The 26,166-nt window shown below is 43.9% G+C and overlaps 1 protein-coding gene across 1 annotated transcript in view; it reads left to right on the top strand.

Annotated features, from left to right (window-relative positions):
* znf385d (zinc finger protein 385D) overlaps positions 1-17,611 on the top strand; it is a 64,331-nt gene extending 46,720 nt beyond the window's left edge. Inside the window, exons 5-8 of the mRNA XM_035163792.2 lie at positions 10,591-10,914; positions 11,371-11,552; positions 14,321-14,422; positions 16,447-17,611. Coding sequence (XP_035019683.1) covers positions 10,591-10,914; positions 11,371-11,552; positions 14,321-14,422; positions 16,447-16,689 — 851 coding nt within the window. The 3' untranslated portion in view covers positions 16,690-17,611. The remainder of the gene's footprint in view (positions 1-10,590; positions 10,915-11,370; positions 11,553-14,320; positions 14,423-16,446) is intronic.
* The last annotated feature ends 8,555 nt before the right edge of the window (positions 17,612-26,166 follow it).

The following is a 26,166-nucleotide window of genomic DNA, read 5'->3' as shown; positions in this document are numbered from 1 at the left end:
TTTTCAGACTTTGACTCATGTTACTTTTAATAAAGTTTGACTGAGGATCATGTCACAAAACATTTAATTTCCATATATAGGCTTGAATTAACAGGAAGATGTTCAAGGAAAAAGTGGAGCTGGAGGTTTAAGAGTGAACCTCACATCAGAAGTAGTTTGACCGTTACACATGTCCAGTTGTAAGAAATGACAATTACACAAGTGATTCTAAAGTAAAAAGATGACAAGTGCAAAATGAATATCGAGTATACGAGGCCAAACATCTCCCTAAATAATAAATGATACTGTCAGACATTGAGGGATGAAGAGGATTTTCATTCATCCAATCTTAAAGCTACACTCATATTAATATGGCTCCATTTTAAAGCAGCTTTTTAAAATGGAAAACGATCAGTCTATGGTCCACACAAGCGTTTCAACCCCGTCCATACTAACACACGGTGTAAACAGGAAGCGGTTGCTCAATAACAGGAAATAGTACAAACGAGGAACAGCGATATTGAAAAGTAAGAGCAGGTGACGGGCGATGATGTTGAGCTGTCACCGCTTGGTTTCCAAACATCACTCCCACAGAGTTTTCAAACTAAAATGGTTCCAACAATGTTTCCAAACTTCTCACTTTTAGCTGCTCGTTGCAACAGTAAAGCATTTAAAAACAAAAACCTTTGAATGTGGATGTAAGGAAACAGGTGAGAAATGGGTGTGAAGGGTTCCAGAGGGGCGTCTGCTTCCACACGGCGTGAACTCTGTCCTCTGAAGCTTCGTTATGCATCGCTCCTCCTCGTACAACACGAGGTGGGATTCCGACGCTGACCTCCTCCCACTGGAGCGTCCCTGAGATCTCCATCTTTAAAACAGACTCCACGCAGCCCCGACACTAAACACGCGCTCCGCCGCTGGGAAACATGTAAACACTTTGAACACGAGCACAAAACTTAAACAACAAGCTGTCACAACAAGAACACACAAGTAGCTATTAATCATTTTCAGCGCTGTTAAAAAAAAAAGAAGAAAGAAGCCAAGAGCAGATTTTTACAGCATCTCACTATCGTATCTACAGCGCGTGGGGGCGGCCGTTTGTCACAAGTGGCACCGAGTAATGAATATTAATGCACTCGGATGTCAGAGGAATTAATTGTCGAGGCGGGTAAACGCTGCATTATCTGCAAGGCTGAAGTGTTTGACGGTATATCAGTGGCAACAAACCTAATTTCTAATGAAAAGTCGAGTTCGGGGGGGATGAGTAATGGCCGTGTGAGCGCAGGCAGAAACAACAGGGAGGCTGCAGCTCGGTTTTTTTGCTCCGAAATTACCAGAGAAAAACAGATTTGCTCGTGAAATAATTTTATTCCGAAGCACAACACACCCGAGCTGGGAACAATACGACGTGATTTCTTATTTTTGTTTCAGAAACGCACCTGATTGTGTCACTCGAGTGCTGTTTCCTAATGATAGGTCCACAGTCGGCTGATTATTTCCATTCAAACACGGAGTAGTGTGGTTGTTTTGTGGGAGTGGACTGTGAAGTATTTTATGCAGGAATAACTTAAGCACAGAGGCTCTGAAATGTGTATAATAATTTGTAAATTTATATTTTGCTTATGCCTGTATTAATAGGTTCCTGTTTTTAAAAGGTGAATACATTCATGTTATAGCTTGTTTGGAATCTTGAGATATAGCATCTTATAACTAATTAAAACCAGATTTATTTAATTCGACAATAACACTTGAACAAACATCTGTATACGATAAAATGACAGAAACCGTCTTTGAAAGACTATTTAACGTGTATTTTGACTTTTTAATTTGGTTTATTTCTCTGCCACTAATATGGAAGTGATTTTTATTTTTATGACCTGTACTGCATCCAGCCACCGGGGGGCGATCAAGATGATTTGGCTTAACTTTTGGTTAGCTGTCATGTCGTCCATCTTCATTTACAGTCTATGATTTAAACAAAAGCAATAACGACGTGAACATCGGTGGTAAAACGAAACCGTGCAGATTAAATCAAGGGACAGACAAAGGACTTGACCAATCACGTTGAGTATCGCTAACATCGATGAGCTGTCAGGAACAAAACGAACCAATCAGCATCAATCTTCAGATGAAATGGCAGAGCTACGAACCTTTTAATGAAATGTGCCTGTGGTGAAAATGCACCGCTACACTCGACCGGGCTGGAAACCAGTGAGCGATTAAACTTCTAACCATGAAAACCAGTGGTGTTACAATCAGAACCAGTCACTCACATGAGACAACAATACATTCAATGATGCTATGAAACAATAATCATCAAATATTAATATGAATCTAAATCATATGAGCATTTTTCATGGTCAACATAACGTTTGTGGGTCAATTCTCATGAATCTCAGTCTTGTATGTTATGACTTTATTTTGTCTGTATTTCGGAAGATGAAATTAAAAATGACAAACTAAGGTGAAACATTAAAATAAAACTCCAGAGAATTATCTTTACCATGTCTGAGCTTTGAGGTTTTTTGGAATTCAAAACAGTTTAATTTTTTAAAAGAGCAAAGAATAAAAAAAAAAACAGGCAGAAACGCAGATAAAGATCCTCGAGAGGGTTTTTTTGAAGTAAACTAATTAATTTTACACTCGTCTCACGGGTTTTAAGAAAGCGACTTCATTAAATTCACTGAACTTGACAAAACAAGTTCCTATTTGTTTTTCCCCGTGTTCTTCATTTCCCAGTTTGAAGAGTGCGTCCTTCAGGTGACACGAAGTCCTCACAGACGAGGCTCCTCCTGTTGGGGGCTCTGGAGGGGTTTCACTCTCAAGCAGTGCATGCTGGGAAGATGCTTAATATGTAAATTACCTTTCTTTTTAAAAAGGATCAAAGTTGATGCAGCAGAACCAGAGATATCATCTCATTTATTCCACCGTTAGTTTGTATTTCTTGACAAAAAAAATCTCAATCTCTGCAGCCACAAAAAACTTTTTATTCACATGCACAACTTGCCAGGACCCGTAGAAACCAGAATTCTCACATTGAGTCACCAGCACATGTCTAAAAGCAGCTTCGGTGGAATTCCCCTTTAATTCAATGAGTTGAATGAACTCTCATTCCCAATTAAATGACTTAATGAATGGAAAGACATGTTTAAACGTGTGGAAAACATCAATTTCAACGAATAAAGGTGAAACAGTGCAGTATTTACATTAAGATTACCAGATGTTATTCTATGAGAAACATATGTTCCACTCGTTTTTTGTGTATTTCCTGAAGAAAGTTTAAAACAAACTTCTTGGATAAAAACACAAAAAAAACAAACGAGATGGAGAAAACCAACATGGAGGGAAAGTAGTCGTTTAGATTTCATGGATGCATCTGCTCACAGTGATTCGGGCTGATTTGCCGAAAGAATAAAAAGCACGGTGCTGGAATAAAGCCTGAGCCGGCGTGTAATCACAGGGTGGACTTCATAAACTGCACCGAGCTCCCAGTGTCTTTTCACTCCCTCGCTGAACCTGTGGGTTCTGAGACGGATGAACAGCTGGACGCGGCCAGATAGTATAGATTAGCAGGATGACTCAGCGGCTGCCTGTCAACCTCAAGTGTGTGTGTGTGTGTGTGTGTGTGTGTCCTTACAGCAGCGTCAGGGAGAGTAGAGGTAGAGCGAGAAAGGCAAAGAAGGAGAGAGAGAGAGAGAGAGAGAGAGAGAGAGAGAGAGAGAGAAATGCCCACAGCACAGGCCGCCATCTCTCAGTTCCAGTCCAGTGCCTGAGGAAATGTACCCTGATATTAGCTATTAAAGAGCAGATTGTCAGGGGAGCCATGCCAGCACTGACAGCAGCTGTACAATGGAGCCGGCTGCAGGCGGCCAGGAGGCTCGCTCTGGCTCTTTTTTCCTCCACACTCTCCTTCCTCGGGTCCCCAGCTGACGCCCCCCCACCACCCCCCCGAACGCCACCTTTCTTTCACCCACTGCGTGCTGTCGCCTCCGTTGGGTCGGAAACAGCCCTCGCAGACAGACAGGAGAGGCAGCAGCCGACCTGATTAGATTGGCTTCGTACCTGCGCCGCGTTGCAAATGTTCTCATTTATAGGGATTGGGGGGGGGGGGGTGATGCGTTTACCGCCGAAAACTTCCCCCAACAGGAATTAGGCGCGGATCATTTGCTCTCGGAGGAAATTGGAGGAGAGATAAATCAGTGTGAATTCAAATCAATGACTCCCGCTGCTATTAGATATCTCAGATAATGTTTTTTCCCCCCCCCCGTTCGACAGAAGAAGAAGATGAAAAAAAAAAAGAGTGCAAGCGCCGATGCACGATTATTTGTGAATGCAATTTTTTTCACCTTATCAATCTTTCACTGGAGGAATATTCAACCGTGACTCTTTTCTCATTTACTCACTTTGAATGCTGACAAGAGGGAGGTAGAAAAATCACGAACGTCAAATGAGATTTGACAGCGCTCAAGAGCCATGAGGGATTTCTGTCCTTAAGGTTGTGACAGCATATAATAAGGCCCAATCATTTTAATTAAAACACTTAATCCAGCTGCAGTGAAAAAGGTAATCAGATCTCCAGGGAACCTTGTGATTGCCTGAGTCGGTGGACGGGCTTCAGAGCGGCGGCGCCTCTATCGCCACAGCGAATCTCAGGGGAGAGTCGGGGTGGGGGGTGGGGGGGGGGGGTGACGTACAAACAGAGGGGAAGAAAAGAAGCGGCGTCCCGTCTCGGAGGGTCACAGCACTCGTCCTGATCCGCCTCTCTCTCTCTCTCCGTTCTGTTCGTCCTTGTTGTCTTCACCACTCCCCCCCTCCCCATATCTCTCTTTAATTGTGTTTCGTACTCGATTACTCTCTTTTAATGTTATCTCTCTTCCCCTCACCTTCTGGTGTCCCTCGTTCTTTCTTTCTCCTCCACTCACAAACCCACTTTGTTTTCCCACGGTTGTTTTGGGCTCAAACTTTGCTGACTTTTCCAGTTTCACTTTCATTTAACTTCTCATTTTCTTTCCAAATCTGCCCTTGTTCGTGTTTATAATCTTTTTCTTTAACCTGGCCTCGATCGCTCCCTCTCTCTCTCTCTCTCTTTGTCTCCCTCCTCCTGCTTGGCTGTTGGGCCTCGCTCGCCCATACCAACTTTAGATTGATCACAGTCATTACCTCCATTAATGAGAGGGGATTGAGTTCTTAACTGGGCCTTGCGGAGTCAGTTAGGTCACACTGACTGAGGATATGGATTACTGGAGGCTTCCCAGAGTGCACGGCTTCCTCCACCAGCCAAAGTACACTTTAATCACCTGCCCTTCCAACAGCAAATGGCTGTTAAATGACACCGTGGTAGATGTGTTCACGCCAACACAAGGGCAAACATACGCATGACTCAACCCAGGCCTCAGCGACGAGGCTCTGCAGAGGGCAGATAAAAGACTGAAGCGTTCTTCTCCACGCTGATTATTACTCATTTACATCACACTTACCACAAACATGATACGACTGTGTAGTCCTCACCGAATAGAAGAGAACGTTACGGTGGTGCAGTGCGTTTGCCCCGTCACCTGAAAAGGTTCTTGGTACGAATCCCAGGTACATTCCACAGTCCAAAGACATGCAGATTCACTTCAGTCCCTTTTCCACTGGTCAACAACCCACTAAGACTTTTGTCACAATCTGCCTTCACTTCCGGTTCAAGTGACTCTGTAATACAGGTGCATGTGTTCATTTCTTCTTTATTTTGGCCAAATAGATGTTGATGCTGCAACTTCCGTTCACTTGTGTTTGTGTACTTGTGGTTTTTTACTAACGTGCAACAGCGATTTATGTCTTTGCTTCATGCAAGATGAAACTCTGGTAAGATTCAGAGGTGAGGTCAGTTTCCAGTGACGTCCAACATGACTCACTGGGAATAAAAATGGAAATGAGTCAATCGCTTTTGTTTAGCTGGTTCACCCACGTTTTAAAAAACCTGCGTATACACACTAATTTTAGTGTATGAGGTAATACACGTGCTGTTGACTGGTTTGAGCAAAATCACACAAAACAAACGGAGTCGATGTCAGATGAAGACGGTGAAATCCAGTTTAAAGCCCCGGGAAAGAAAGGCAGCTCCTTGAGCTACAAGTGTGGCGAGAAGACAAAGTACCGTTTCCCAGGTGAAGAATAAAAGTTTATGCTCAACATTAGATTTGTTGGACACTTTATGTTTCTTCTTCTTGGAACCCGAACTGTCTTTCCTCCTCGCAGTGTGAGCCAAGTCATGCCAAACAAATCACGGAGCCAACTCTGTTCTGAATTCACAAAGATGAAATAGATATCGATCTGCACACTTCACATCCCACAGCAAACAAGCAGATTGCCAAAATCCGGGAGTGTTTTTTTAATAACGGCTCCTGGGGAGGTTTCCCAACACGAATACGGCAACTCTCTGAGCGATGGGTGTTTTCTCTCCTCGACTGATGTTACAAACTATGTACGAAAGCTGAAAGGGAGATTTCTGCTGTAATGGCTGTTCTGAACAATGGGTCAATTCTGAGTTGATCTTCGCCAGAGAGGAAAAATCTCTGGAGGGAAATTGGTGCAGATTGAGTTTCGCAGCTCGTAATGAATGCACCACAGCAGATCTAAACAGAAGCAACGAGTGGAAGTGCAGCTGAGAAGAGTTAGCACCAGAAAATAATCCCTAACAAAGACCAGGCGACGTCTGATTATCACTGCAGGACCGTTCTGCCGTTGCGTTTATTTCTGCTCTCGTGGTAAAAAGCGCGAGCCAAACGCAGCTCACTGGGAAACGAAACGCTGGCTCCCACCGACACTGAACCTTCACTTCTCTGGCCCCACTCTCAGTCTGGTGGTGGTGCCACTGAAGAGCTGCCCAGAGAAGCAGGTGTGATGGCAGCCTGCTGGACGCCGGCGAGATCCAGTGAGTAAATCGCTGTGATTTCAGGTTGTTGTGATGCCTGGCACAGCCGAGCGGACTGGGAGGAGGTAGTGGTTAATTGCTGGGGGGGCGGAGAGGTCGCTGCCATTATTCATCGGGAGCGACAAGGTCAGCGGCATCATAAATAGTTCACGGATTAATTATCGTTATTCCGGTGACGACCTGGGCTTTAATGGGACACTTCATGTTTGAAACTGCCAACAGGAAATTAGTCTTTTCACTGTCTTCTGCTTCAAAAGTGGGAGTCATGTCCTCTTTATTGTTTTTCAGATTACTGTGCTCTTGTTATACAAAGTGTACGAAATGCCGTATTCAAAGCAGCGAGAATTAAAAAACGTAAATAACGCACACAACATAAATAACGCACAACTAGTACGTGAAGTCGCTGTTCCCGTTTCCACAGGCGAGTCCACAGACTTTAAATAAACGTTCCATTCAGGATAATGAGGAGAACAACTCAGGATAATGACCTGTTCTCGCCACATGTTGTTCTTTAGTTCAGTCCACTGAACACAGACGTTCAGGTGGAGGTGATTTGGTCGTTGGTGCAACGCGCTGCTCCACCGACGTCTGATCCTCCCACTCGTGCTTTAGGTGTGAAAGACGAGGAGACGAGGAGACGAGGAGCTCAGACCTGCTGCTGCTCTGCAGTGAAAGGAGCCGCTGAGGTGTCGCTGGTGACAGTAATCGATAGGCGCCCTTGCTTAAGGTCACCTGGTTCGTGTGATGGACGGATCCTGTCAGCGACGGATAGTAAATAGTGTTAAAGAGCTGCCGCAGCTGCTTCATGTGGTTTCACTGACCACAGCCGTGATAAACGATCCTATAATTACCGCAGCTAAGACGGTTCTGGTTTGATTTGGTGTGTTTGTCTGATATTTAGCAGGATTGTACAACAACTACAGGATGGATGAGCACAAACGTTTGAGGGATGCATGGTCAGGAATGAGTCTTATCTCAACCCTTGATTCCTCAGAGTAATTTATGGATCCTGATGAAAAGAAATCTGACGTTTCAGGGACAGATTTTTAATATTGTGTGTAATGTGGTGCTGATCCAAATAAAAATCTGGATGTAGTGAATTCAAATGTTGCAGAAGAATGCGTTCACCGAGTTGAAAATACAAAGGACTTATTTATGTTCAGTCTTGAATTTCGAGATGTTTTTCTTCTTTGTGTTTTTAGAAACCTTTATCTCAGGCGCTCTCTTACGTTCAAGCACCTTGGGGTTTTGTTGTCTGGCGATGAGATGGAGTGACACTGACGCAGCGATGCAGACACTGCACCGAACTATTGCTGTGAAGAGGAGGCAGGAGTTTATGGCAAAGATTCAATTTAATGTTCCGTCTCTCGCTAAAGGTCAGAAAATGTGTTATAGTTTTTTTTACAAAATGGGGAAACTTGAGGCTAAATTGTCAAAGTAACTGATTATTGTGATGCTGTATTCAGGTAATCTGAGGGGAAATCTGCCAGTGTTCACACTCCGGCTCCCTCTGTTTTCCGTCATGCTTGACATTTTAACTTGGGTCACATTTCTGTACGGTAAATCTCTGCCATCATATCTTCTAACCCAGATTAGGGATTATATCTGTGGCCAGGGGACAGGATCCTGCAGGACGAGATGCAGGGGGGTGGAAATGTTGTGAGCGAGGATTCAGGAGATGGATGAAGTCCATCAAGGTTACTTAGATGTTATCAGACATTGGCCACCAGTCAAATCTACGCCATCTTTGGAAAAAGGTGTATATATATATATATATACATTCATAAAACCATATTTGAATAACGTGGCTGTACACCTTTCAGTTGTATGTAAAACTATTCTATTGAACAATTAGATTCATGTCTAATCCTTGATAACGTCTCTTGATCTCTGCGTCGCTAAGAAAATGAACCTTTAGCTCTTCATCAGTCCTTCACAGCGTCAGAGTGCACATCTGCCCTGATGTTCAGCTCCTCCATCACTTCTTATCTACACAAGTCCCCAGATCAACCTTGGTTGCTACGGTTACTGCGGATGATAAAAGGTCCTGTAATGCAGATAAGCACTGGGCTTCGTTAACCTCGTTCTGACCTTGCCTTGTGTTCGGTGTGTTATCGAGTGAGACGGGTTCTCTAGGTAAGACTGTACATAAGAGAACGAACGCTAATGGAAAGAAATAAGATATAAAAATGAACATTTTCTCGTGTGGTTGAGGAGAAGCTGACAGCTGCTGCAGCAGGGACCTGGACGAGCTGAAGAAAAAGCAACAGACGCTGATTTAAAGGGAACTTTTTATTTAACCTAAAAACAGCAGCTTCAAAATGATTTTGATGGTTCTCTGAATTTCGGGAGTCTACATTGACTGTCTCTCGTTTAAACTCCACACCTATACTGCAGAAAATTATTTTATTTGTTTAATATTGTTTTTTGTACATTTATCTTCCCCTTGGTCCCTTTCACTGCTTTAAAGATGCGTTCGCACATGCAGAAAGTTCATTAAAGTCGAGTCTTTCAACTGCGACATGAGATAATAACAAGTATAAATGTGCCAAGAGCCCATTTCAAAAAGGTTAATGGATCTGATGCTCTCAGTCACTGGAAACCACAGAGTGAAACATTTATGCACTCTGAAGCATTTAGCGCCAACTTTCATCAGCGCGTTAGAACAATAAGCTTCAATTTCACAACCTCAGTTTGAATTTAAAACCTAATTTCTCCTCCAGCTCCTTTCGGACGTGTGCACTTCTTTCACCGCAGGTCACAACAGAGACGCGGCTGCTGCTCCAACCTCTGATGTGTTTTTTTAACCTTTGGCAGAAGTGAACCCCCGTCACAATGCGACTTCGAGCACTTTTTCGCGGCGCCAAACTGCCGACACCTCCGCTGGGATAAATAAGGGCCGTATATAATGGCTCACAAAAATAGCATGACATAATTCACTATTGATTTGCTCTCCTGGCTGTCTGATCTTCATTCCGTGACACAGGAGCGGGGGAGAACTCGGAGGCAGCGGCATCGATCAGGTCGAGCCGGCCGAGGCAAAATTTCATTTTGGTAAATGTGGCAGCGGTCCTCTGTATTCCACACACAGACACGTGGCGTTGTTTTATGGGTCACATGTATTGACTGAAAAATATCAGACGGCTCTTTCAGAAAACAGCATGTTAATGTGATCTCACACTGGATTAGAGCCGTCACCGGTTTATTTATATTTTCTGCCGGGCTAGAAATACAAATGTGTAGTTTTGGGACATATTTAGAGTCTGAATCATTTATTAATGACCACACAACCAAGTCGGTGGAAATTGTGTTCGGTAAAACACGATAAAGCTCGTATCAACATAAAGAAATAACAACGACAGCGTTGACACTACACAATATACAGATAGGACAAAATCACAGTGATATTTTCACTTTTAGTTTTTTGACTCCTTTCCTTTTTTACATTTATCTGTTTTCTACTTTTATCTTAGTCTAAAGTCTTATATAGATATTTATATAATTTTTCAAAGTCACAATAACATTTTCAAGATCTCTGAATTTCTTTTCCCTTCACTATGTCACAAATATGTAAAAATCCACACAGGTAAAACAAATTTGAGGTCCATACAAATAAGGTCAAAACAAAGACACTATTCTAGATCAGCCACTTGTTGACAGATGTTGGATGAAGCCACATGTATTCCTCTCTACAGATATCATCCCTGATGCTGTGCCCCTCCCGCTGTCCCCCGTGCTCAGAACGGCACAGCTCTTGGCGACCCCCATGATGCCGGCGCCGCCGCCCGCGCCCGCGGCCTTGCCGATGGTCCCGAACAGCGCGGCAGCAACAGCCCCGGAGTCTACCTCAGCCGCCGGAGGGGAAGACTCGCCCTCAGAACCAGACCTGGAGCCCGAGGCCGAACCCGAGGCGGAGACGGATCCGGAATCGGAGCAGGAGAAGGCTCGACGTCTCCTCTACTGCTCGCTGTGCAAAGTGGCCGTCAACTCGGCGTCACAGCTGGAGGCTCACAACAGCGGTGAGAGTCGTGTGACAGCGTTAGAGTCAGATTATCCGTCTGTCGCGTGCCGTCAAACTGAGTCGGAGCATCAGGAGATGAATGACGACAGGCTGAGGGAATAAGCAGATAAAACCTGTGGAGCTGACTGCGCTTCAACTGGCTCTTTAATACACCAGTATGGGTCACTGGTTCCATCTTAGAGTCTATCTATCGTCATCTTTCCCTGGAACTGCATCATGAATTATTTGTAGCCTCTTAAGCCTGTTTGTTGTATTTGTCCTTCAATAATATATTGTTTGTTTTCCCTGATGTTTCATTGTCGTATGAGGAAGATTGGTTTTACCGTTCTGAGTCAAGAGTCAAGAATCTAGGACACGGCAGAATTTCTGATTCATAGGTTCTTGATCAGAATCATTTTCCCGCTCAGAAAGGAACCTGACCTCTAACCTCTGACCTCTGACCTCTGACCTTCAGGTACGAAGCACAAGACGATGCTGGAGGCCAGGAGCGGCGTGGGATCCATCAAGTCCTTCCCCCGGCCGGGAGTCAAGAGCAAAGTGGCCACGTTGACCAAATCAGTGACGGGTCTGCAGAACAAGACGTTTCACTGTGAGACGTGTGATGTGCACGTGAACTCAGAGACTCAGCTAAAACAGGTGAGAGGGACGGAAACCGACAGATCTAATGAAAAGTGGGAATTATTATATAGATTTAAAACTATGGATATTCCATTTTGCATTAATTGAAGTGTGTTAATTGTTGGATGGATTACCTGCAGATCTTATCAGCTGTAATCAGCTATAAGCTAATTAGTGAACAGTTACTCTGCAGATTGTTTTATTGTATCCAGGTCAATTGAGATCCTTTCTAAGAAGGATTTGAAATATGATTTGAAAAAGTGGTGAAAGACTGAAGATAAAGCAAACAGCTCTCAACGTCCCCAGCAGATGAACCATGAGGAAGATAAAAGATAAATAAAAGGAGCAGCTCTGTTTGGGTTTTTCAGCTTTTTTGAAAGTCTAAAAACAAAAGACACCACGTTCCAAACCATCGTAGTGTTGAGTGATGATACCTTTTATCTATGATTGGACCTTTGAATGTAAAGATGGACGATGTGGGTTTCTAACACGAAGCAGTGGATATTGTTGCTCTACTTTTCTTTTTTTGAAAAACCCACTTATTGTATTGATGTACGAGACTTTACTTTTTTGCTGGATAAAGATATACGTGTATATTTTGGAGGGGGGGATACAAAGATGCGCCGCTGCTGGAAATGATCTTTTCTTTTCATCCTGCCGTGCCGCTGCCTCAGCGTCAGGTCTTCGTCGTGCACTGTTGCGAGAACTCAAAAGGAAATCTGGTTAAGCGCAGGCAGCACGAGGCCAGGAAATCAGATTCCTCCAGTAAAAACACACAACTGACTTTCTCCTTCCTCAAATAAGGAAAAAGCGTTTGTAGTTTACATGATGTTGAGGAAATCCGGTCGGCGTGGAGAGCTCGGAGCCATCTGATGTCTCTGTGATGTTTTCCTCGGCTGAACACTCGGCGGAGGGATGTGTATCTTCGCTCGTTGCTTCGGGGCACGTCGCAAAATCTCCTTCTCTTGTAGCAACTGATCATCGTGTCATGGGGGCGAGTTTCATCTACAATACTCGAAACCACCTCTGCTTTGTCTGAGCCAACCTTGAGATTTTTCTCGCTGGAAACACACACACACACACACACACACACACACAATTTTTCATGCGGAGACTTTCACTGAGTTCTTCTGAAAAGCAGCGATGCTCTGTGAACAGAATCCAGTTTGACAAAATTTCCCGTTACGGCTCGAAAACCAGAGGAAAAGTGCGATTGTTGAGTTCACTATAAGAACTTGTGAAGAAAAACGCCTGGTTTCTCCCCACGTGTGCTCGCACTGAATCATTCATTGGTTCGAGGTTATTTTGGAATATGTCATCGCAGATTCTTTCACTTGTTTATCTTCATCTTGCACTTGTTTCTCATCCTTTATCATCAGAGATCATTTATTAGAATATCATATCCTCTGCATCCGCTCTCAGCGCGACACACTGCATCTAACACGGGATCCTAATGTACTGTTTGGTCTGCGCTGCAGCAGAGATATTACTGCAGACATCATCACCACGGGGGGGCTCAGTCGGGATGAAACCTTCACTGCTGTATTACTTTTCGCCCTGAGACATTAAGTGTATTTTTAGTCGGTCAGGTTCCCACCTCAGCCAGTGATAAGTCATCTGAGTTGAACCGGCATCGAGCCCGAGGCCGAGATACCCGGCTTCGATATCGCAGCTAATCTGTCGTGTTTTAAAAACAGCAAAAAACATAAATTACATTCACTGTTCTGTTTGTCTGACGGATGCAATATCTCAGACTTCATTAAACTGGGTTTGAATTGAAATGGAAATTTTCCATGATCAACTCATTTTGATCAAAATCCTGTCTTATTTGGAATAAGGTCAATAGTGGGAATATCGGCCGTTGAAAATATCTTTACACTCCCCAGTGTTTGCTCATAAACAACATGGCCATGGACCGCTGCATGCGTTTCATTTTCAAAATCTTAATTCACTGTAGAGCTCACACACACACACACACACACACACACACACACACACACACACACACACACACACACACACACACACACACACACACACACACACACACACACACACACACACACACACACACACACACACACACACACACACACCAGGTGTGAACCAATGATCTTAGAGCTTTTTATTTATGGTCCCCAGAGACAGAACAAATAATTTCAATCACCCCAACTGACAAAAAAAAGGAAATGTGGCACAATCGGTGTATCATATTATCATAAATGTCATCAACTCAGGCTCCGATCATCAGATTTTCAGTTCGTCGATTTGAATCCATTTCACGCGAAGACGCACCAGTAGCGTCTGCATTGTTTGCCCTACGTTGCCATGGTTACGCAGCAATCATGAATGTGGAAAAGTAGTTGTGTGCGTTCATCAGAGCGTCAGCCAGCGTCTCTCCTTGCCGCCGCTGCCGCTGCTGCTGCTGCCCACCCTGGCAGCGCCGCTGTCTTTATGTTTGTGCTGGAATCAACAGTGACAGCACCTTCCTTGAGTTTTTCTTTTTTTTCCTCCCTCTGCTTCCACTTTCCTGGCTTGTCACGGGAGGCCACAGTGAAACCGACTCCCGGTCACGCCATCAACCGCAATATTCAGTGAAAAGTGAGACAAGGGAATGTGTATTTTAGGAATTTATAGGTCACGGGTTATAGACGGGACTGGAGATTGATTATTTTCTGTATTTCTTTTTTGAAATTCAAAGTGCATGTGTGTATTTGAGGTTTGCCTTAAAAGTGACATGAAAGTGAGTGTGACTCAGGACTGACACCTCTCCGTCTCGTTTCCAGCACATCAGCAGCCGGCGCCATAAAGACCGAGCGGCAGGTAAACCAGCCAAACCCAAATACAGCCCCTACAGTAAACCGCAGAAAGGCCCGACCAAGCAGCCGGTGAGTCACTGAACGCCTCGCTCATCTCATCTGATCACAAGTCGCGGTGTCGCCAAAACAATCACAGCTCTGTTAGACTCTAATGAGACGGACGCATCCGCACATCGGAGACGGTGATTGCTTGAAATCTGAGACTGTGACATTGTCGGTCTCCAATTTCCAGCTACTTCCTGTCTCTGTTCAAAAAGGGTAAATAGAAAGTCCATTGTTCCCTCTCGTGCTGTTTGTGTGGGAGAGAACAATACACACACACACGCAGAAGTTTTTATCTTCAACTCTCTTTGTTTGTCAAAAAGAAAAATATGCGCTTTACGCCGCTCTTCCCCTGTGACTGCACCCAATTCAATTACATGTCAACTTTCATTAGTGCTACCCGACTTTTATTAGAAATGGCAAAAAACCTGTGGCAGTGAGCACCGTGATTTCATATTAAAACTTCATATTTTATTGACAAATGGCATAAAAAGAGTCTGAACTGAGCCAGAAGAACTGGAGGGAGAATGCAGACTCAGGTCAAAAACTATTTACGTGATTGTAAATGTCAGTTTCAACTAATTCTGACGACCTCTGCACGTGAATTGCATCAACTCAGATTATCGAGCAACCTGAGAAACCACTGATTAGAATAAAGATACTGAAACTTTAACTTTGAAAGGATCTTCAGCTTCATCAGTTTAACTTTGGTTTTTTAACTTGAAAAGGTTTAAATGCTCTGATGTTCAGAAAACATCAAAAGTGAAAGTGTGTCACGTGACCTTTAACATAATCTCTTGAGGTCATTGATTTGATCCTCGTGCACTTCAGAGGAGGTAAAACTAATTAAACGTTTTTCTGAGTTCCACATGAGGATCTTGTGAGGATTTGTGTGAAGTCGCCATGTGGAGCAAAAACACGGTAAAAGACAAAGACGAGCCCGACGGCTCATCCTCCAGAAGCCCGTTAGAAAACAGCATCCATCACACCCACTGTTTGCAGCGACGCAGCGCGGGGGTTACCAGTGTGGGGGAAATGGCTTTTTATGAAACCCATCATTGACTGAGTTAACGGAGAGGAGCTTCTCTGATGAGCGCAGAGTAAAGAATGCTTCCCATAGGGTTACGATGCCTGAGCCGGTGATTGATAACCCGTGACGACGGCTGCCGTCCTGCTGCTGCGGGACCGTAGCTTTTCCATTACTGATACAGGAGATTAGGCCAGATAACTTCGGTGACCTTTTCACCCTATTAGGCTGTTGCTGGAGGTCGGCTGCTGCTGTTTGCCTCTCACTCTTTGTTTCTCTCCTTTGTGCCGTTTTTATTTCTTCCTCAGTGAAAAAGAGCCCAACTTCACTGCTCCACTGTTTGTGTGCGTTAAAAACCCCTTTGACTTCTCCTCTGCACTAGAAGGAATAAACAGATGCAGGTTGTGGGTTTAAATCTGCAGGATTCTCCCCTTTCCTTCCTTTTGCCATTTGCTCGTTAACGTTTTCAAAATCCTGTGACAACGCCTGAAAATTAGTCTTATTTTGGGGATAAATTGAAGGATTTGAGGCATTTTAAATAAATCTGCGGTTCAATCTGAATTGTTCCAGATAAAGAGACAATAACAAAAACCTAATTTCTGCAAATGTCAGAATTTGTGGGTGCATTCGAATTCAATAAATGAATAATTGTTTTCGTATTTGAAGGGTTGTGGTGCGGGTTGGTTGTGTTTTGCACATCACTCATTTATTTTATTTCTTTGATTCAGTTATTCCTGATTTAAATATATTATTAATTATTATATTAAGAGCTACAATTAAATGCATTTCTAGTTTTTGCACAGTTACTCGTGTCTGGACAATATTTATTGAGAACTTTGGGTTCAATGATGAAGGTGTTTGTGAAAAATCTAGAATGGCACAGACATTCATCAAGATCCATGAATTATTCTTTGAGAAATCAACGAGAGTTTGGTGATTTGCCATTTTCATCAAGTGTTTCATCATCTCAACACCCCCATGTATCTGCAGATTGTATTTAATATATTGTGTCTCATTCCACCAGATTACATTGACCTTGGGGAAGGAGCACCAGTGTCAACCTCTGACCGCCCAGATGCTCCCCGCTCACCTGGCAGCGGTGGCCGCCGCCATCGGCAACGCTTTGACACACCGCACGAACCACGTCACGAACCACGCCCCGACCCCCACCCTCTTCCAAACACAGTCCCTCCCTGCTGCTCTGCTCCGCCCCGCCCCCGGGCCTGTCAGGACCTCCCACCCACAAATCCTATTTGCCCCTTATTGACCCGTTGGACCCGAGCGGAGCCGCTCCACCTCCGGTCAAGGACCAAACCGCGTGCTTCACCCAAACCAGGCCGAGGAGTCGATGTCGGCGCCTGTGCTCCTTCTATGCACCTGGGAACTGAACATCTTCACGCCGAGATCCGACCTCTCACCTCTCCTCATGTGGATTATCCTGCATTCAACGCTGAACTGATCGACAGCGAAGCATCGGGCGCTTGTCTCGTGACGGATTTATTTCTCTAATCCAACGGAAGACCTGGACTCTACATGCTTTTCTGTGCCATCCTGCCGCCAGACCTGGACCTACATTGTCCCGCAATAATGTATAAGACTAATCCCGTGAACTATGCAGTGTCATTATTTCATGATGTGAGGCACAGTTTGAGCTAAACGTACGGTAGGGATATGCTTTTTGTACAGATACAGCGTGGCACTAAGATCATTGCTTTAGTGGAGGGTTGCCGTCGCTCATAATTTAAAAAGGCTGTTACTGATGGAGCGAGCAAGGCCCTCCTCTCTTCCTGTATGCACTTTAAGCCCCTCCTCTGTTGATGTCTACATTAGATGGCTAGACTGTGTTAGATGGTTAGAGTACGTGTCGTGTCGTGTGTTTCTGTCCTCACATTATCTGTGTGTGTGCGTACTTCTGCATGTGTGCTTGTCCATGTGTGTGAGTGTGCATATTTGGTTGGGTGTGTGTGTGTGTGTGTGTGTGTGTGTGTGTGTGTGTGTGTGTGGGTGTGTGTGTGTGTGTGTGTGTGTGTGTGAGCTTCCCAGCCACCATAAGCCATGCCAGTCGATATCCAGCACACATCGTCACTGATCATGTCTCAGGCCAAAGGGACCACAAAGGCTTGTGTATATTATCTGTCAGTGTGTAAAAGGTGAACAATTTCAAATAAAAAAGAGTCCTAATTTGTTAACGCTGCTGGTTTTGTGCATCTCACCTGTCGCCCTGGTGCAGTGGAATCTACAGTTTGTGTATTCAAGTTAAATAGACAATATATAAAAGTACTTAGAGACTTATTCTGCATATTGATGTTGATCATTTTAATCAGGTTTCCATGCTCTAATGTTCAGGACACACATCACTGTCCTCACACTGTCCATCGCTGCAGCTCCTCTTCTCAGCCTCTGTCTCAAACACTTGGTTTTAGCTGCTGTCTCTTCTCTGATTGGCCAGCTGACCCACTCCGTTATGATTGGTCAGTTACTTCAAGGCGTGCAGGAAATGTCTGACTCTGCTCGAGCGTTACCCGGCGTTTGTTAAGGGGCTTTGCCAGAAGACGTGCATCATGCAAGTGTGGAACATCACAACGATGCAGAAGCACTGAGGAGCTTCAGGAGCCGTGTTTTCTCTCTGGGGAGAAACTTAGATTCTGCTTTTCAACTTTACATAAACAATCCAGAAGTGCACTCAGAGCTAAGGCTGTGAAATCCTGAATCATCATGTGCCTCCTTTAAGATTCATTTGGTTTTAAAACACGAGCGCAACATTTAGAAATACAGACTCTCTCACCTTGAACTCAAGGATGATCATATTTGTTGTGCTGTGGGTTATTCAGTTTTCCAAGGTTTGGGTTATAGAACATTGAGGTTTTCACAAACACACTCACAAAACAAAGTTTCACAAAATTCTAAGCATTTCCTTTCCTCTGCTATCAAGATATGCTCTTAAAGGACGTTTGCTCTCCTTGATTGTATCATAATGTGCGTTTGTAATACAGAGGCTGATCTATAATCCATAATCTGATAAGACATTGATGCAACTGAGAGGAGATGAATAAACAGAGTGAGCAGCTCATCTACATCTAATCAAAACCAACGAGGAAGACATTGTTCTGCTGACAGGAACAAATTTCTATAAATACACATGAGAAGGATTCTGAGCTGAACACATGCAGACGCTCTAATAAAAACACAAGGTAGAGAAATGTCAACCTGTCTATTTCTTCTTCAGAGGCACAAAGAAAATCCATACACATGCACACATGCACACGCACACGTCATAAAAACATCCATAATATCCTTAAAGGTTCAGTGATATAGGTGAAAGGGATCTGTTGAATATAAAATAATCTTGGTCAAATAGTTTTCTTTACCCTAGAATGAGCCCTTTATATTTAAATACTTGTATATTTACATCAGGAGCAGGTCTTCTCTACGGAGGCAGCCATGGGTTTTTTTACAGTCGCCCAAACTGGACAAACTAAACCTTTTGAGTTTCCATGACAACTGAAGCTACCACAGGTTCTGTTTCATGTTTGGAAGGGAGGGAGAGGTTTAAAGGTTCAGTGTGTAGAATAAAAACTCAAAAAAGGTTTAGTCTGTCCAGTTTGGGCTACTGTAAAAAACATGGTGGCCTCCGGAGAGAGGACCCGCTCCTGATGTAAATATAAAGTATTTAAATATAAAGTATTTCAATAAAAAGGGCCCATTCTAGGGTAAAGACAACAACAACTTAGATGAAACACACTAGTTAAAACATAACTAGGATTATTTTTAAATCAATTTCTGCCAATAGATCCCTTTCACCTAAATCTTACAATCTGAACCTTTAAGTCAGACACGGCTTTGTTCCATCCAGGAAATAACATCACTGCCAAAAACAGATCCAAGCGCCTCAACTTTGACATGTTGGAGAGACACCAACTCACCACAGCACCGTAACTCACACGGTACAAGTTGTTCTCTTTGAACTTTTCCATGAACCCAGAATCTCGTTTGTCATCCATCGCTCGTTTGTAGCACATCCCCCCCCCCCTACCCCGAACTCCCCGACACATGACAGTTGGCCGTCCTGTCACATGAGGGAGCGTCTTTCCACCAAAGCTTCAAGCTCCAAAACCAACACAGGAGGCCGCCCGAGGCCCCGGCCACCGCTTTGTGAGTCACATCCCTGGCCGCCGTCTCTCTCCCAGTTAATCTCACTGGAGCGATGAGCACAAACATCTGTAAGTGGGAATGCGGAGTCGATCTGCTGTTCAGCCATCGACAGAAAACCTCCGTCAGCGATGAAAACGCTGACGGAGCAGCTGAATGTCCGACTGACTGAGCAGTGGAATTTATATCACAGCAGCTAAACGCGACTGAGAGAAAGAAAATCTCAGGTTTCGGTTCTGGATGATTTAGAGACTGATACTGAAGTCAAGTCTCAGCTGAAGCACGATTCAAGACAAACTCCATATCGCTATTTAACAGTCGGAATAGAAGATGTGCAACTTGGGCAACTGTTCCACATCTAAGGTCAGGAGGCTGTGTATGAACAACGCAGCTCGTTCTCCTCTTATTTCGTTTTATTTTGCATAATCAATAAGAAAATCCAAACAATCAGCAGGTAGATGGTGGATTTAATCCAGAAATAAACAGACTTACAGTTCAGTTGACAGGCGGCAGGCAGATAAACCACACATCCAAACTTCTGAGGGAGCACGACTGAAACACCATGAAATAATCCAACATGTGAAGGAAGCAGTGAAACTGAAGCAGGAGCGTGAGGAACGATGAATAAACTCAAAGGAAAGTAAGAAACAGACAGGAAGTAAGGTAAGAGACAGACACAGACAGGAAGTAAAGTAAGAGACAGACACAGACAGGAAGTAAAGAAAGAAACACACATAGACTGTAAGAGACAGACACAGACAGGAAGTAAAGTAGGAAACAGACACAGACAGGAAGTAAAGTAGGAAACAGACATAGACAGGAAGTAAAGTAGGAAACAGACAGGAAGTAAGGTAAGAGACAGACACAGACAGGAAGTAAGGTAAGAGACAGACAGACAGGAAGTAAAATAAGAGACAGACACAGACAGGAAGTAAAGTAGGAAACAGACACAGACAGGAAGTAAAGAAAGAAACACACATAGACTGTAAGAGACAGACACAGACAGGAAGTAAAGAAAGAGACAGAACAGGCTTCATTTTAGAACAGAGGACAAGATGGTGAATGTCTCTCTTATGAAGCCACATTAAAATTCACTAGATCCTGATTTTAACTTGGATCTGCAACAAATTTCACACATCTCGTAAATATCAGTCCTATAAACAGGCCTTATTTTTTCCCTCCATATCCATAAATTATTCTCTGATAAATCAAAGAAAATGTTGGGAAACAAAAGATGTTGCAACGTTAAAGACAGTGACACAGAATTCCAGGCTCCGCCCCCTGTTCCCTGATATCATGGGCTCATCTCTGACCAACACCGCTTCCTTCCAGCAGGTTGCGCTATAATCTGTCCAGTTGTTTTTGTAGTAATCTTGCTGATAGACAAACGGACGCGGGTGAAAACATAACCTCCGTGTTGGAACTAAGACAGGATCTCCCCTTCAACAGAAGCAGAGTCGTGACAATTACGGTCCTGAAATATAAAAATGATTCTTTTCCTGCACGTCTCTTGACACGGATCATCACCAGTTATAATTATGTGACATTTTCTTATGCACGGTGATGTCGAAGAGAAGAGAAACAGGATAAAAGCATTAAACCTATGATGTGCTTGGTTAAGGGGGCGAAGCTGGGGCTGTTCAACCTATAAAGAATAATAACCACATACGGCCTGACAGTATTTATGGCTGTTAACTAAGTTACAGCCCCTGCACCGAGGTTACAAGCCCACAGCGACATTTAAGAGCATGTCGACATCTGCTTTTGAAAACAGATAAGTTTTTAAATGAGCTGCGGGATGAGGTTTCACATATAAAAAACGCAGACACTGAGTGAAACGCTGAGCTGTTTCTAACAGTGCAGCTTTGAAACGAAACACAACAAGTCTTTGTTATTGGAATCAATTAGGAGATCACTCCGTGTGCAGTTGCAACAGATTCGCCCTCCATGTAGTCTTCACTTCCGCTCATTCACTTAACAGGGAGGTGAATTATATGCCGACTCCCCGCTTGGCACGGATCAGCCGAGGCGTGCGTCGGCCAAATTCCTCCCGTCAGATCCATCATTCTGTTCTTCTCTGTCACAGCAACGAGCAAGAACTTTTCATTAGTGATATGGAGTTTGTCTTTGAGAGGAGAGAGAAACCCCCCGAAGGCCTCAGCACTCAGGCTGCAGCGTGAGACCCCCTCGACGCTGACAGTGCCCGCCGGGGATTCCTGGCAGGTCCGGGCAGCTCGCGTCCACGTCTCCGTGTCCACGTAAAAAAAAAAAGCTTTGATTCCACATTGTGATAAACGCCTCAATTAACATTCCAGTCCATTTGAGAGCTTTGACATTTTTACTTCATCTGGACCTTCACGGTTTACAAAAACCCCTCGCTCACGGGCAGGGATTGTTTTTTGAAACACGGTCCCGCCTGTGATTCTGACAGGACGCCAGCTCTGAGAGCGCCCTGGATTTAGTGTCCTGTGTGTGTTTTGTGTGTTTTTTCCCCTCGCAGAGTGCTTTTAGGCTCCGGTAAGGAAAGATAAAGAGGGGAATGTTTGCAGGGGGAGTCACTGAAAGGTTTACTCGCCCGCTGCTCTCAGAACACCTTTACAAGTTTCTCAAGTGAGTCACCGAGGACCGAAATATGTTCAGAGTGAAAGGTCGGAGACTTTAAGTACACACAGATACACACAGTGTCCACACAGCTGTGCACGTACATCCACACACGCACACACACTCGCGCACTAAGTAGCAGTGTGTGTGCAATGCATTCGTAGAGATGCAGTAAAAACGTATTGATCTAATTTATATTTCATGAGATGCTTTTGTTATGTTGAGCTGTTGATTTCAAGTGGGATGTAATAAAGTCCATTTACTGTATTTTCTTTTATGTATCTGTACTTCACTTAATCAGATTTATTGTCGGCTACTTTTCACTTATACTCAACTGCCCTTTAAAGTGTCCTTTATGCCTCCGTTACGATGCAGCCATCACTGCCCACGTAGACGTACATGCATAGTCGATGAATTCAGTTTCTTACCGACTCGCAGCCTCATTGTTCAAATTTCTTCCTCGTGTCTTCTGGTCGTCTTCCTTGAACAACGTCAGTCTGTGTGACTTCTGGTGAAGAATAAATCCTGAGTGTGAACTGTCTAAACCTCGATATGGTGCGATGCTGAAAGTTCAAGTTTAGCATCTGTTGTAGTGTTAAATGTTTTAAAACTGGCATCAAACGTTTGCCGTTCACATTAATATAAAAATCACACATGCTGCAGCGACGACGTCATTAAGTTTCTCTCAGCTCCCCCAACTCTGACTGACCTCCAGCGTTCCTGCAAGAAGAAAAACAAATCCTCCAAATTTCCACTCCCCTGCCCCTCGAGATCAGGAAATGACAATTATCTGCCCCCCAACATCATCACCTATGGGGTTCAGACAGGGGTCAGGCAGATTTTAAGCATCAAGACAGGACAAGAGAATCACAAGACATGAGATGCTTCTGAGCCTCCAGGGGTTTTCTGCATTTACTGAGCGGTTTCTGACAAGTTAAGTGTAAATCAAATAATACAATTTATCACAATATTAATACGTGTCATAAATACTTGCTCCACAAAAGTGGAATCAGTGGATGTGGCAGTAATCATCTGACTTTATTCTAAACCGAACTGATGCTCCATGTTTCTCTGTATCCAGACTTTTTGGAATATTATGTAAATCACAATCTACAGAGGTGATATTCAGAGACTCTTCAATAACCTGCAGGTAGAGAAGAGCCTCACTGTCACACTGACACTCGCTCGCTTCTCCCTCCTGAAAACTCAGGACCATGGGAACAGGAACCGTCTGAGTCCAAATCCCAAAATATGTCAAGGACTTGTTGGACAGCTGTGTCAGTGCAGCGCTCATGAATATAGACGGCGTGGCCTTCTGCTGCTGTCGTGACTCACAGGACGCAGCTGACACAGAAATGTAACCGCTCGTCTCCTCTTTGGTTCTGATGCTGTTTGTAGGACACGAACAAAACATTAGTGGACATCGGTGAGACGGAACCAGAGGAGGAGGAACGTCAGAGCAGAGGCAAAGCATCTTAGCCATGAAGTCCGAAGACTGTTGAAGAAACGATTTTGGGAAATATGTTTATTCACATTCTGGCGTAGTCAGACCTTCAGACTGATACCACTCAGCTCATGAAATATAACCTATAGCCTAAAGCACAACGAGTGGAGATCAGGAGGAATAAAGTACGAATATTAGCAAGTTTACTCACTAACATACATTTTAATTGAATCTGACAGAAACTGCAGCTAAAAGGGTTTTAAATGCAGCTTTAGATTTATCAGATGAACTAAAATGTTATTTCCAAAATGTCAAACTGTTCCTTAAACTCCAAAGTCAAGTGTTTTAAGTCCTAAACAACTCATGCACTTTACAGTACAGTTGACTTTCATACGTTCACACAGCCATCTAACGCTTTGTCTGTCCATCATGCGTCTCCTTCACACTCGTGTGCGGTTCAGTGTCTTGCCCAAGGACACTTTGGCATTGGGACTGGACGAGCCAGGAATCAAACCACCTCTGATTAGAGAACAACCTGCTCTACCTCCTGTGCCGCAGCTGCCTCAAGTCAAAATGTCTAACTAAACTAACTAAAGACTAACTCCACTGTTAATGTGTGATGGTTAATTCAAAAATGACTTGAATGCTGTTTTAATTGTATCGAGGGTTCATTGAATATGTGTTTTTCAAAGTAACTTGTAAATACTAGTAGATCAGTAACCAGTTCTTGATTCTTCATTCTGCTTAAATAATAGTTTCCTGTGTTGAAGCAGCAGAAGCATCAGTGATTCATTGTGAGTTAACCGTCACCGTCCTGGACGCTGTCGTCAGGAAACAGTCTCTGGTTGAGCAGAGGTGGTTCGGTGACCTCTCATTAGCATGCGTTACACACTGACCTCACCTCCCTGTCATCTCCCCCCCCCCCAAATGACGGCCACATCAATTATGGAGCCATTAATTATTGGCTTCAACAGATGTCAGTCAAGTGAGACGGACACTTTGACCCTGGTGAATAACACGGAGCTATAAACACACAGTGCACGTGTGTGTCTGTGTGTGTGTGTGTGTGTGTGTGTGTGTGTGTGTGTGTGTGTGTGTGTGTGTGTGTGAGACCGTCCACGTACGAGCCTGTCGGAGAGCTGCTGTAAATTTCAAGGATGGAGAGCCAGTAAAAGCAGAGCTTCCATGACAATGTCTAGTTCATATATCAGCTTTGTATCGTGGTATAAATACTCGCACTGCTCCATCTCACCTCAAGGAACCGAATCAGCATCACAGTGGAAGACATGAATGTAATTTGAGGCACATGAAGGTAAAGTATCGGTAAAAAGAGCTGCAGATAGGAGATGAAATCCACTGCGACTACGCGAGGTGGCGGCGAGATGATAATCTCTTAATATAACCTTCCTGAAGCTGCAGAGGGAGAAAAAAACCGGAGCTCAGAGAAGGATTTTATCTTGTGCTCAGGGTTATTGAGCTTATTTCAGTCAGTGGAGTCAGTGGAGAGTCGCAGTAAAGCTCCCACAGCTCAGGCTCCTGTTCCCTGTGGGGCCACCGGCACTGAGAATGTACAGTAGTACACTCGTGGCACTTCAGATTAAAGTGTCCATTAAATGGTCCATGATACATAATGTGAACGTGTGGATTTACCTGGTGGAACAATTATCATCAGCATGTGTTGTTTTCATAGTTTTTTATTTTTATTATAGCTTTGAAAATATAGTCTCTTGTATTTCATTGTCATTTCTAGTTGTTTTTGTCTTATTTGCTGCTCATCAGTCAATTGTGAAGCATTTGAACCTCACCACCTTGTATGAAAGGTGCTGGAAAGTTTGATTGATTTATTAATTTGACATCTTTTTATCGAGATTCATGAATTTATCCCAGAGAAAATGGTGAAAATGTCAAAAATCATCCTTTATCTCACAACGTTGATGAAAACAATTCCTTGATCTGTTCCTTTGTCCGGATCCCAAATTGAACAGGTTCTTTCTTGGCCCATGTTCCATCCTTTCACCACATTTTATGGAAATCTGTTCAGCAGTTTTTACAAAACCCTGCAGTTTTCTTTATTCCTCAAACCATCAATTCATCTTAAACTCTTCTTTGCCTACTGATGGCACACAATTACCCGGACTAGACCCATAAGTACAATAAATGACAATCTACAGTCGTGCAGTCAAGGTGTGAGACACCGAAGAGCCGTGTGGATAAGCATCAGCCTCACAGAGATAAACCACAGGAGCTTATAAACCCAAACTGCTGTGGTTTGTCACCGTGGTAACTGTCTCCTCTTCTTTACCCTGCAGGTCGTACGTGGATGAAATATCTCACAGGCTGTCGCTCAGGAGTCGAACGTTTGCAGGAGTCAAAGTCTCCACCGCTGGAATGATGCTGCTAATCACGACGCACGAGGAGAGTGACGGACATGTTTTGGGGCATCACTGTAACGAGGCTGTCCCCATGGCGACGTCCCCGGGTTACAGCCGGGACAGACGATGGAGATCACAGCGGGCCACAGCCGTGACTTCCAGGAGGTCCAAGCTTGTG

This window comes from Hippoglossus stenolepis, chromosome 8 (genome assembly GCF_022539355.2).
Source record: "Hippoglossus stenolepis isolate QCI-W04-F060 chromosome 8, HSTE1.2, whole genome shotgun sequence".
Classification (NCBI taxonomy): Eukaryota; Metazoa; Chordata; class Actinopteri; order Pleuronectiformes; family Pleuronectidae; genus Hippoglossus; species Hippoglossus stenolepis.
The sequence above is the reverse complement of the archived record's forward strand: the minus strand, read 5'-3'. Positions and strand labels throughout refer to the sequence as shown.